The 14,032-nt window shown below is 31.8% G+C and overlaps 1 protein-coding gene across 15 annotated transcripts in view; it reads right to left on the reverse strand.

Moving 5' to 3' along the window:
- Gug (arginine-glutamic acid dipeptide repeats grunge) overlaps positions 1-14,032 on the reverse strand; it is a 220,262-nt gene that overhangs the window by 33,271 nt on the left and 172,959 nt on the right. For 14 of the 15 annotated variants that reach the window (XM_075378212.1, XM_075378223.1, XM_075378096.1 and 11 more), the window contains 3 exons: positions 12,427-12,759; positions 8,587-8,809; positions 2,686-2,780 (listed from right to left, as the gene is read on the reverse strand). In XM_075378212.1, coding sequence (XP_075234327.1) covers positions 2,714-2,780; positions 8,587-8,809; positions 12,427-12,759 — 623 coding nt within the window. In that variant the 3' untranslated portion in view covers positions 2,686-2,713. Of the gene's footprint in view, positions 1-2,685; positions 2,781-4,221; positions 4,330-8,586; positions 8,810-12,426; positions 12,760-14,032 lie in introns of all 15 variants that reach the window. The other variant, XM_075378201.1, reaches the window with a different exon arrangement.

The following is a 14,032-nucleotide window of genomic DNA, read 5'->3' on the forward strand; positions in this document are numbered from 1 at the left end:
TGGTCGGTAGTCAATGATTGCAAAAACGATCACTGGCTAATAGTTTTTGATTGGGTAAGTGGGCTGCGCAATGTCTTTAGGGGTAACATTCCTGTTCAGCAGGGGTGCTTCCTGCACAGGCGGGCAGATTAAGGTATTAAGGTTGTGCAATCTTCAGCATAAGATGGTTTTCAGTGCGAAGAAAACCACTATGATGTTCTTGAAGGGTTGTCAAGCTGCTACCTCATCCACGGGTTGTGATGGACGGCCTTCCGATTAGGTATTTTACCGTTCAGAAGTATCTGGTTGTTACCCTTGATGAGAGGCTACTCTTCAAGAAGCACCTCCAGTTTGTAGTGAAGAAGGCCACTGATGCTTTCTTCGGTGTCCATAAAGTCATTTATCCCGATTGGGGGTTGAACTACCATACCATGCGTATTCTTTACAAAGGTGTCTGTGAGGCCATAATGTTGTATGCTGTGCCCGTCTGGGCTCATTGTTTACAATTCCAGTGTTATAGGGATATTCTTTTGCGAGCCCAGCGTCTTCTACTATTAGCTGTTGTCGATGGCTGCAGAACTGTCTCGCGAGAGGCAGTCACTGTGATTGCCAGCATAAAACCCCTTGATATTTAGGCTACGGAATGTAGCCAGCAGTATATTTCCGGGAAGGAAGACCTTCTAACATCAAGGTATATGCAGGAAAATGAAAACCAAGGTTTTGACTCTTGGCAAGCTAGGTGGAACAATTCTTCTACTGGTTGATACATGCATGATATTTTTCTAAATGTTAGGGAGTTGTGAGCAATTAGCTGGGTCCTTCCCATTCGGTATATTACCCAATTTCTTTCAGGACATGGTGCTTTTAGAGATAGTTTGGCTAGGTTTAGATTGGTTGACTCCGGGTTGTGTCCAGATTGTAGGGTCGATGACATGTTGGACATGTCCTGCATGTCTGTCCCTGATATGAAGCTGAGCGTTCCAGAGTTGTTAGGGAACTTGAGAGAGTAAACTTCTTCTTTGATCTGCAAATCAACTGGAGAACTCGTAAAAATTGGACAATTGTTGCTGGCTTCCTTCGCTTCCTCGCCCTGCGCAGGATGGCTGAAGGAATCTAGTAGAGTAGGAACCTGGGTGGCTAGGGTCTGCCTGGACAGTTTGATTGGCCAAAGGTAGGCGCTTTGGCAGTGAACCATGGTTAAGTTAGATAAAAGGTGACTATAATTGTAACAGCTGTTGGCGGAACGGCGACTGCACTGCCGATGGGCATGGAATGCCATGCAGCCATGAGGTGTAGCAGCGTTTTGACGAGGGCAGATTAGAATGAGCAGACAACACATTCTGACTGACAGTGCAGTCAGCAGGATGGTGACTGCACTGTCAATGGGCATGGGACACCATGCAGCTGTAGGGTGTAGTGGCATTTCAATGATGGTTTATGAGGTGAATGTCATGTGGGACTCTGCGATGGAGCTGAGTGGGAGTAGGAGGTCTGTCCGCCTCTCCATAGGTGGACCAGACTGGAGTCCATAATTTAACATAAGTCTGGGGTTTGAACTAAGTCAAGTTCACTAAGAAAACTAGGACTAAATTTTTGTTGTTGCGATCAATATGTTTGGTGGGATTTTGTGTTCTTTGGCCTCAATTTACAAGACATTCACGAAATTGGCTCAAGTAGAACTACGTGTGGGGTTCGCGCTTCCGCTAGCTCGGTTAGCTATTTCAGAGGGATACAATGTAGGACATTCAAGATGTCCGGACAAGGCCTACAGTGAAGGCAATAAGCTGAGGTATTAAATCACCGATGCAAATGTCCTATAATTATCATCTCTTAAACCTGGCCTCGTTGGCCAGGCTTATTACTATGAGATGTGAAAAGTCAGAGGGTGATAGACAGCTCCCGTTAAAGCCCGACAGGGTAAGGAACGGGGAGGGTGGTGTGGCAACCGGAATGTCACTAGACGGTTGTCTTCCCCTATGGGATTGGGATATAACCAGCAGCATTAAAATTTGTTCAGTAAAATTAATTCTTCCATTAAAATCATGCAATTTTGATTCTGGATTGTCTGAATCTTCACATCTGAAAATTAAAATTTAATTTAAAGTATAATGAGATAAGCCAGCCAGGCTCCACTATGCAGAACACTGAACTCAGCAGGAAAAAGGCTCTGACTCTTTATTGAGCTGGATGATTCTTAACATTACTCGTTCAAAAATGAACCAATAATGTAAAATTTTTAAACAAAGTCTTACAATATAAGCTGATGAACTGAATTGTGATCCAAGTAAAAATTGGCAATCTATAAAGTCAAAATGACTAATATGAAAAATTTAGGTTCTATTTTTACTATTAACATTTGTAAATTTTGATTGTTTTCATTACTGATATACATTTTACTTAAGAAACTAGCTTTAAAATAACCTAATTTTTGTGATTTCTTACTGAAGATATATGTAGCTTCAAAGAAGAGCTTCTCTTATTCTACGAACTATAACAATATTTTTCCTCTTTATATAAAAAAAAAATATAGTTACTGTTGCAATATATATATTTTTACAGTTTTTAAATCTTGATAGCATCTAGAACAATTAATAAATTCTTTTGTGAATTTGCTGCTCTCATCCCTTATAAATTTATTTTACAGCAGACTAAATGGAATGCAAAAATATGAATTTCATTTTCAGAAAACATTTATACTACACTGACCTCCTTCAGGTTGTTCTGCTATAAAGCCTCAAGGTCTAGACCCTCGAGCAGCTTCCTCTAAAGCACGAACTTTCAGTTCCCTTTCTCGCTGTTGTCTGAAATAAAACAAAGGATATTCAAAATAAAATATATTTTTTTATTAATCTTATATAGAGAAAGCAATTCACAAACAGAAGAAAAATATATATGTAACATTTTATATGTAAACTACATAGCGAGATATTTTTATGGAGCAAATCCTAGGCATATAAAAAATATTGCTAAGGAAAGAAATTAATTGATTAAATAAATAGATAATCATTAATGCAACAAATTTATTACAATTAGGTCCTCTTTATCATTTAACCAAAAAAAAATAATTAGAATTATTATGCAATGGATAAAATATTTAAAAAAATAACACAAGTTGTATTTACTTTTAATAAAAGTTAACTTTTTAATAAATGATAACAAAGAATTGATAAAAATAAATATAAAAGTACAAATAATTAAACATAAAATCACACTAATTGACTCAGAAACATACTCAACACAAAAGATTAAAATAATTAATCTCAAATATTCCACCACATTTCACAGTCCAAAAAAAGGGCTAAACAGAATTGAGATTACTAATCAATAGTTTTAAAATATAATAATTAATAGTAAGATGTTGCAAAATCTCCTTGAGTTTGCTTGAAATGATTTCATGATAAATTGAAGTCCTATGATATGGAAAATAATAATGTACCTCACCTCTACAGCTAATATTAGACTAAAAATAATTTTTTTTTTTTTTTTTTTTTTTTTTTTATAGTAGCAGTGAATTAATTTCAAGGACCTCAAACAGAAGCAAACTGTGATAAAATGATATTGGCACTATTTTAAAAGTCTCTGATAACATGTGAACACCAGGGAAGCACAAAGTTCAGACCCCTGAAAATTCCCCCAAACACAATTTTTTCAGTAAGAAATTTCCGCAAAAGTAAGACGAGGGTTTATTATGTTTTATCGACCAACTTATTGTATGTGATGAGTTATAAAAAGAGAAGTAATAAAAACACACGGATTGTAGACAATCCATGTGTTTTTATTACTTCTCTTTTATTCAACTACATTGAATTTTATTAAAAAAATTATCTTATGAATAAGAAATAGATTATTAATCAAAACTCAACAAACACAATAGTTTAATATTGGCTGTATTGTGATGGCTTCAAAGGAAGGTAACCACTGAGGAGGGCACTGAAATAAAATAAATGTGTTAGGCTTAAGAGACATGTTGAAAAAAGGCTACTTACTTGTAATTATTAAAATACAAATCAGCACCTGAGAGGTAAACAGTCGTAAATCCAATCTGATGGAGTTACCTTCATTTACCTCTCACGTGCTGAAATTTATTCTGTTTAATTTTAGAACATACATAAATATTGTAGAGCTAAAAAAATCTGCTGATTCGACATCTAGAATTTCTTAACAATTTTGTTAAAGGTACAATAATGAAAAACTGTTTTAATATGATAAAATTAATACTGTTTCATAAAGACAATTAATTACCTGTAATGAGTGCAGTGATGATTACATTGATGGACAAAAAATTTTTTTTTAATGTTTCTCTAAGTGTGATACCATTTCTTGAATTGCTTTTTTGCGTACATTACAGATCTGTAAATACAATTTTTCTAACAACCTTAGTTTTAAATAAATTACGCTTCAAAAAAAATTAAGAGAAAATACAGTTAAAATCTGTAAAATTTATAATTTTGCATGGCCATACCTGTATTAAGAATGATTTCACTGATGCTTTTCTTTTATAAATAGCCTTACGCACATCCTGAATTAATGCCCAACAGTAATTGGCTAGCATGTTAGTATTCCATTTCCCTTTACAGCAGCTTTCAATCACTGAAATGTCTTGGTGGAAACGTTTACAGTGTTCGTCAATTATGTCTACGAGGTTGTCCGGGAAAAAATCCAGATATGAGTGGAGGAAATGTATTTTCAAAGACATATTACATCCCACACCTCTGTAGGAAGTAAGAAGTTGATTAACAATATCGTGGTCATTGTCAGATTTTTTCTGCAGAGGAAACTTTTGCAAACGACTTTAAAAGAAGCCCAAGCTGTACTTTCCACATTATTTACCACTGAGTTTAAATACATCATCTTCGACCAACTCTCTTATTTGAGACCAACAAATAATCCTCGTTTAATTTTTCCTTCACTTACATTTGGAAATTTCTGCCTGATGTACAAAAACCCAGGACTATCCTTCTTCAATGCTTTTACAACATTTTTCATTACTCCTAGCTTGATATGGAAAGGGGGTAAAAAAATTTTTTTGGGTACAACTAAGCATTCATGAATAATATTTTTACCATTTGGAGTTAAGTTGTCTCGTTTCTTCCACTCTTTAGTAACATAATGTTTATCTCTAGCTCAGATGTCCCATTCGCAAAGAAAAAACATGTACTTAGTATAGCCTAACTGCATGCCTAACAAAATAGCTATAACTTTCAAATTACCACATGTGTTCCAGCTACGTTTTTTCTAATTTATTTTTTCAAGAACGTCTTTCACACCATTGTATGTCTCTTTTAAATTAATACCATTAGCGATTGGGATCGAAGGATTTTTTTTTACAGTTTTGTAGTAGTACCATTCTTAAACTATACTCTGACAAATCTATGAGAAGGCGCCAGTCCTCAGGTTTATGAACTTGTCCTAACTGGAACATAATCTCATCAATATTTGTGTAATAAACCAAATTATTTTCATCAGTAAAGTACTGAGAAAGTTCCTTTTGTCAGCTTCAAAAGCCTGAAATTTTGTATTTTTTTAAGTAAACTCCAACCTTGCAGTCTTGATCCTAGCAGTTCAGCTTTATTATTTGATAAATTTAAATCCCTAACCAAGCCATTTAATTCACCTTGTAGTCTTCTTCAGTACTGCCTGATTCTTCATTGCTGCTTTTGAAACATACATTCACAAGTGGCTCAGGAACTGGAATCAATTTTACTGTAAGGTACAGGCCTGATTGCAGATTGCAATGCAGGATATTTTAGAGTATGTTTAGATTTTTTAGAAATTACAAACATACTTGCTAAACAAAAGTAGCAATCGGTTACATGATCCATTGGTTCATGCCAAACCATAGGTATACCAAATGGCAGAGCCTTCTGTGTACCTTTCAGCCATTCTCAAAAATATACAGAAAAATTAGTGCATACTATATGAGGAGACCACGCCTTATCCTGAACACCAATTTTACACTGAAAGTACAAATGATATGCTTTTTTAATTAAAAGCGTAATGTTTTTCTGTTTGATTTTATGGTAAACTCACCACATACATAACAAAAGGCATCCACATCATTTACACAATTTAGAGGCATTATGACACTGCACTGTTAACAAAGACAGCAATAAGACTGAAAAAAATTAATTCATTCCTAAATCCAGTGCTTAATACAAACAACACAGCTGTATTTTCAGCTACATGTTTTTACCTGCACAGACATGATTAATCTTGTCCATGAAGGCTCACTCTTCAGTGCTAGATATAATGTCATAATATGTGACTATGATATGATTTAATTCTTTGTCTAGTATTGTTTATTTATACCTTACAAATTATGTTAACAAAGTTAAACAATAAAAAATGAGCTAAAAAAATTCAATATAGGAGCTTAAAATGCTAACTATACGTTCAAAAATGAAAAAAATCCGTTAATTAAAATTTAAAAATTTTTCAAAAATGCAGGGTGATAGAAAGATTCTGAGTTAAACAGATTAAAATCATGTATCGCATTTTAGTAAACAAAAATTATGTTTATCAGTTCAAGTCATTAAGAAAAGGCAGCCTTCCTTTATCTTTGTGGAGATTGACAATGATTTTTGATGTTTTGAATATTTTTATGTGATTGATCAAGGAAAATCTCATAAAATGGTATTTTCAACCATTAATAAAATGTCTGTCCAAAGATCTCTTTAAAAGGTGTGGTGCATGATGAATGCAAGGATCATTCCATGAAATGAATACTTCTTGAAACAGTGTCAAATTTTACATTTCAGCTATGCAGATCGTTGCCCCAATCACTGATTGATCATACAGATTCACATACACTCTCACTACAGATTTTTAAGCAGTTTTTAAGGAGGAAAATTGTTTCTGCGATTACAGCATTAACTTCAGTGTTGGTAAATAATTCTTTCATCACTCTGTTGTCTTGCTCAATTAAAGAAGGTTTTTTGGCCTCATATGAATCAAAATTTGTTAAAAAAATATAAGTTTGCCAGCTTGCTCATTATTTTTAGCTGTAAAAAAATAACTTTAACATCAAAGTTGCACCCTCAATTTTTATTGATCCAACTTGTTAAAATTGCTAAAGATTCAAGTGTATTTGCATCCATTTCTTCTTCTGTTCTTAGGAGCTTGCTACTAAAACATTGTCTCATATTTTCTACAATAGGAGACTCACTAATTTTCATTTCAAGTCGATTTAACAATACTACATAAAGGTTTTTTTTTTAAATAAATTTCTTCTCCATCTTGAAAATGTTGTTGAGTTTTTGAACAGCTTGATCTCTCTAGATCTTCATCAGGTAGTAAACATTGTTATTTAAGCTTTCAAGCTCCTTAAAAAGGGATGGAAAATTCTCCTCGCTTAATTTTGCCCTTTTCATTTCAATTTCCATTTTCTTCAGTGTGTTTTTCATTGAAGTGTAATAATAAAAAACTGTTCACATATAAATTACACTTTGTGTGCAACTCAATTTCATCAATAATTCTAAAATATCAATTCTCCCAAGTAGCTGATAAATGAATTCAGGTTTAGAGAATTTTATTAACTCTACTGAATACTTTTTAGCTTCAGCGTTTTTGCCTTTTTGACTGCATTTAGTGCACTTTTTTGCAAAGCAATGAAAATAATTTAAAATCTCTTTGAAATATTCTGTAAACTCTCAATTCACTGTGAAAAAAACGGGTTTGTTGGAATGATTTAAGGTTTAAAAAATTTACTTTTAGTTCATCTGCTAATGTAATTAATTCTTCATAGCCAATTACCCAGTTGTAATTTTTCATTACATTTCCTACTATTTGTGCTTGACTGTTAAACTAAGAAAAAGTGTTGTCTTTGTGAAAGTCATTTAGAACACATTCTAATCTAAGTGCTAGGTCCCACGTAGGGAGAAAAGTCAACCCCTTCAGAAAGTAGGGCCAGTTTTTTATCCACACCTAGATTAAAATATTGTTATTCAAAAGCCATGCCATTTAACTGTTCTTTTATTTAATATTAAAATTCTCTATAGCACATTCGAGTTTCCAAACAAGAACATCACCCTTGTGTGAAGTGCCACATGCTGATATCAATAGTAATACAAATTTGAACACAACACTAATGTGGTCAACATGTACGGTGAAGTTTGGTTATTTCATCAGCAATGACAGATATTAAAAGCAAACGGTTTTTACAGGATTTTTAGTACCCAAAAATTCCAAAAGTTTTGTTTTCATGATAAAAAATATGTTTTTTCTGAATTCTCTCTAAAATTTTTTGAAGTGATTAAGCTCACCAATGTCAGCATCATTTAATACATTGAGACCTAATAATCTTTCAAAATATTTCCCACCCTTACATTCTTTAATGGCACTATAAGCTGCTCTAGCAAATCTCAGAGCCACCTTTCGTGTTCTTTTTACAAAATTACATTTCTTTTCTCGGTTGCTTCAGAAAAGTCAATACACCATTTATGAAAAGGTGTATTGTTAAAACTGTGTGATTTTATTATTAAAATCACCCAATGATTGCAATGATAAAAAATTAGTTTACAGTAATGTTCAAATCTGGATTTAACTTGCAACTCCTTTTTTTAAAATATTAATGGTACAAATTATATTTAATTACAGCAATGAACATACCTCAAATACTCTTCATGCTGAGCTACAAGAGAAGGATGAGGAAAGCGCTCCCTTTCAAGAAGCATCTGACGCTGTAGATGCTCATGAGCTGCTGCTTGGTGAGCTAGCTGATCAGCATAAGGTCTAGCAAGTATGTCAGAAGGGTGATGGAGTGCTAGAGTTGCAGCAGCTTCACGTGATGGTAAAAGGCTAGGCCGTGGATATCCAGCACTGCTCCCAGATGCTACAATATAAAATTTAGTCAGAATAAAAATATTTTTTAGAAATAAAATCTGATCTTTTTTCCTGTCTTTAATTGATCCTGATAAATTCCATTATGTAAAATGGTTTAATTGAAGTTCATTGTGTAAATTACAACAAATAATATTTAATACATTAACATGTAAATTAACAATACCATAACAACTAATGACACGCCTTCTTGCCTTCTTTTATTACACATCTTAGCTGTAATGTTACTGACATTATAACAGAGCTAGAAGGTTAAATACAACTGTCATGAATAAGCACATTAACTCACAGACAGAGATGCTACTTTCACTGAGGATGCCAAGCAACATTATTTACATTTAAGGAAGTTGAGGAGGAACCATGCCAGCAGCAATGACTAATCTGCACTTTGGGGATACAAAGAAAGTTTGACATAACTGTTGAAAATCCTACAACATATTCTTAAAAAGAATAAATATTCTTATTCTTTAAAAGCGAGAGCTAACAGTCCAATTAAAAACATGTATACTAATATAGTAATTTATCAAAATTAAATAACACTGTGTCTTGCTGCAACTTAATTTTGATACATTATTAAATTTACAAAATATAAAACACTTCAAAGTTTTCAATAAAACTGATATTTTGGATAACATAATACTTTTCATAAAGATCAAGAGTCTTTTTTTTTTTGTAATTTCAATATTACACAGTGACATGTGCCTCTTATTAATATTAAGTTCTACCAAGAGCAGTTTATTCTGAATTAAAATTATAAAGCTGAATTAAAAAAAAAAGTTCACACAATTTGATAAAATTTTAAATACATTTGTTACGAAAAATAAATTCAAATCACCTGCACATTTGGGGGGGAAGCAATTTTCACAAACTTTATTGAAATAATTATTTCCAAAAAAATATTAAAAATCAAGAATTAACCACTTAAAAATTTTTCATATAATTTCAGGTTAATATCTTGTTATTCTTCAGAAAGCAACATTTTTATAAATCTATTTAGCATCTGCAGACAATCAAGACCATAAGTATTGAAAGGTTTTTTTCAGTTTTACACTGTTTTATATCATGAATTTAGATTACAAGAAGGGACTTCATATAGAGGTTATATCAGTTTTAACAACAATCTACCAAAAAATAAACTACCTAAAAATTTTTGTAAAGAATTGCTACTAAAGTGGAAACATGCAATCTCAATATATAAAGATCATTCATAAAGTAACAAAGAAAAGTTGTGATTGCTTTTCTTAAAATAAGGCATTTTTAAACAATCTTGGAAATTCCAAGATTAATGTCTCTTCTTGAGGTTTTGACTAAAATTTATACCATCAATTCTCAAACTTTTTCACCCACCACCCACATTGAGAATCAAAAATTTCTTGTGCCCTCAAAAATTTTAAACTTACCATCTGTTAAAAATAATAATTGCAATTGCTGTTTTTAAGATGTACTCTTAAAAACAGCATTGCAATTATTGTTTTTAAACATGGCATAACCTGTTTCTGAGTTACAACTTACATTTTAGTTCGAGATATCAGAAAAGCATAATTTCTGCCTTTTTTTAATCAGCCATCGCCTTCCTAGACCACCTGAAACCCCCAAATTTTCTGTGGGCCTTCTACCTGCCCTGAAGGCCTCCAGCACCCACAAGGGGCGTTATCACCCACTTTGAAAATGAATGAGTTATACAAAAACATGGATAAACTATAAAAATAAAATGTAATAATAATAAATACAGATAAACAATTTTATAATAAAAATTCATCCACAAGATGGACAATTGTTACATACAACAGTTTGAGTATATAGAATGACCATGCAAAAATTGTTAAGAGTGCACTACTGAATAGACCAGCCAAAAATGTTTATCTTTCTGTACAGGAATGACATTCTAGAAGAACATTTAACACTGGTATGGATTAAAATGATAGCAAAGAATGTTACTCTACTTGAGTGGATAAATGTCAATATTATGATTAAACATATCTCAAATGACCAACTATAATAACCTCTCTTTTTATGTTATTAAATAGTATTTTTAATTTTTATTATGTATCTTATGAATTAACGTAAACAAAAAAATCATCCAGCTTTATTGAAAAATAATAAGAATTATTTATTAAATAGAGAATACAATTAGTGATTTAAGTTAATTTTTATATGCCAAAAAGCCATCAGTAATACTTTTGGCTGTAATCATATAATGTACTTTGAGTGGAACCAGTTCTATTGACACAGATTCTTACCCCACATAAGAATTTTATATTAATAATAATTGTTAGCCAAGATCAGAGTTCCCATGATGGATATATATATATATATATATATATATATATAATTGAAAATAATTACCTTATAGGGCCAAAATAATGCAAAAATGTTTTCCTGAAACAATGCTCTAAATTCAATATTCTTGCAATATTTTAGATCATTTATTAATTCATCCAGCAAATATTAACACAGTAATTCACTTATGCATTTACAGTAAGAGATAACTTTATTTTGTCATTGGAACATGATTTTATTGTTTTCTTGGAGGGGGCTTTGTAGTATAAAACAAACAATCAAAACATTCTATAAGCTAAACCTTTATGACTGCATTAAAAATAAAATAACATTGTCTCTAATTCACTGGGTTGGCAACTGTCTTTGTAAGGTTTATTCATGTGCAGCAAACAAAGTTTGTAGGTGACTGAACTGCTAATTTCCTTATTGTATAACAATGATTTAATATAATAATTAATTAGTGCGCAAAAAAAACAATTTACCATTATTGCAAAAATCTGAAATAGAATAAAATACTTATTCTGGTATAGATGAAGCAAATGCTCATCAGCTTCTTCATCTAGAAAACTGTTTACAATACCAAGAATCAATAGGTTTTTATAAAATAGAACGTACATAATCTACTATAGGAAAAGACAATGATTAAAAGATATACGTGGATTAAAGGGCTGGAAGAAGATGAAATGTTTTAATAAAGGTTAAAAAAATGCTGAAACAATGGGCTTTTTCTTTGTAATACTGGATATTAAGTTAAATTACATCAATATTTATCACACTGTTTGCAATAAAAAAGAGTTGTTTCATCACCATGGCATTGATTTGTGAAAAAAATGGGACAAGATGCAATGGAAATGCTGATCAAACTTTTTTCAAATCAATTTAATCATTAATACGAATAAAAGAAATTGGTCATAATAAAAACAATAGGTAACAAAAAGAAATCTATTTTCTTGTGATGTTGAAATCAGTAAATTTAACAAACTATAATACCTTGTGACATTTTAAGACTTAAAATATTGCCTAAGAACAACTCAAGAAAAGTAACACATGACTTAAGACCCTGCAATTGATTTATCAAGAGCATATGGGACCATGTATACTTAAAATTCCCCAATCCTTCCTTGTTCTTAATGCAATTTGTGGTCAATTTTCATAAAAAATAAAATAATACGTTACATCTGATAATTAAAACCTAATGTAATGATACACAGACTGCAAGTCCTGGATGTGGCCATCAGTAAGTCTTTTAAAGATAACTTAAAGATGCAATTTTAAGCAATAGATATCAGCTGTCATTATTAGTGCTGTATGAGGAAATGAAATACCAACCTGGAAGTGGAAAAGCAGTGCCAGCTGGATCTTGGGCAGGAGCTTGAGCCTGTGCCTGCGCAGCTTGCTGTCCAGGGTGTAAATGGAGGTGTGTATGTGAATGTGCATGTGTATGTGCATGTGTATGAGCATGGTATTCTGGTGAGATGCCTGCCATTTGTAAACGGACCATGGGATCAGTGGCTAATGCTAGCCTTTCAGCTGCCTCTAACTGAGCTACAGAATGTGCACCAGGAGGTGGTGGTCCACTACTGCCACCCGGAGGACCATTACCTGAACCAGGTGCAGCAGAGCTTGGACCTCCAGGGCCAGATGAGCCTGGAGCTGGAATCCCTGAAATAAAATAAACAAATAATCAACTATTTCTACAGTAGAACGGTACAATATTGTTATTTTATAAATATATTATCTCACAAAAATAACAATCATTTTTTTTAAAATCAGGAATGGCTTAATACGGCAACAGATTTAATCTAAAATTTCACCCTTCTCTAAAAATGTTTTCCTATTTTCAGCCCATCTATAATCTCGAATGTTGAATTAGTATAAATCAATAACAATATACTAAGTGAAAATATCAGTTGTAAATTTTTAGGGGCTACCTCAACAAATAGTTTGTCATGGGTTAAATAAGCTGATGACTAATGTAGTGGATATGCTACAGAAAAAACTTTGATTGAATAATAATAAAAAAAAAAATAAAAAACAACAGTATCACAATCTCATTATATCATAAATTAGAAACGGAACTGTTTTACAGGATTTACTAGATTTTTTATATTTCAGAAAAGTGACAGCAGATATTTGATAAATATAAAACAGATGCAAGAAGACTTTTATACTATTAGATTTACAGATAATTTTAAGTTCGTACATATGAAAGTGATATTGTTTGCAAAATTTTTAGCCTTAAAAATGTATGAAAACCCATGATTACATAATACAAGGTAAAAGGGCAATATTCACATAAAGAAAAAGAAAAGTTATTTCAAAAGACTGCATCTTGCTGAGGCTTAAACAAAAAAAATTAATAAGGCATTTTTAATTGTAAAATGCTTTACTTGTAAAACTAGTTTTGACTCCGTATTTATTGCTAATTATATTACTAAAATGATTAATATATTTCATTAATTGTTAATTACTGTATGTATTTGCTAGAGAATTAATCATATAATTATAATATATTTAGGTATTAGTACTGCATGTTAGCTGCACAATTTTTTTTTCTTATATGTTTCTCTGTAGTCCCCAGGAGCTAAAATACATATGTATTTTATTTATTTATCTAAAGTAAATACCCATACATTCTCCTCTGTATTAATAAACAAATTGTAAACCAAACTGATCCACCAAAGTATAGAAATATACATTAAATAAGATGACACTTACCTTATTTCATATTTTACAAGAACATTTTTTTGGAAACTCACATCTTCAGTTGTGATTACTTTCTTTTAAACTGTTTGTATCTAACTACATTCCACACATAAATACATTTAAATTTTCTTAAAACTTTCTTTTTTCTTAAATATAAAATATATTTATATTTAAGAAAAAAAAAATAGTTAAAAATTTAAAAACTACCATATAAAAAATATGATGTCAA

The sequence above is a fragment of the Lycorma delicatula genome, chromosome 1 (assembly GCF_047948215.1).
Source record: "Lycorma delicatula isolate Av1 chromosome 1, ASM4794821v1, whole genome shotgun sequence".
Lineage (NCBI taxonomy): Eukaryota > Metazoa > Arthropoda > Insecta > Hemiptera > Fulgoridae > Lycorma > Lycorma delicatula.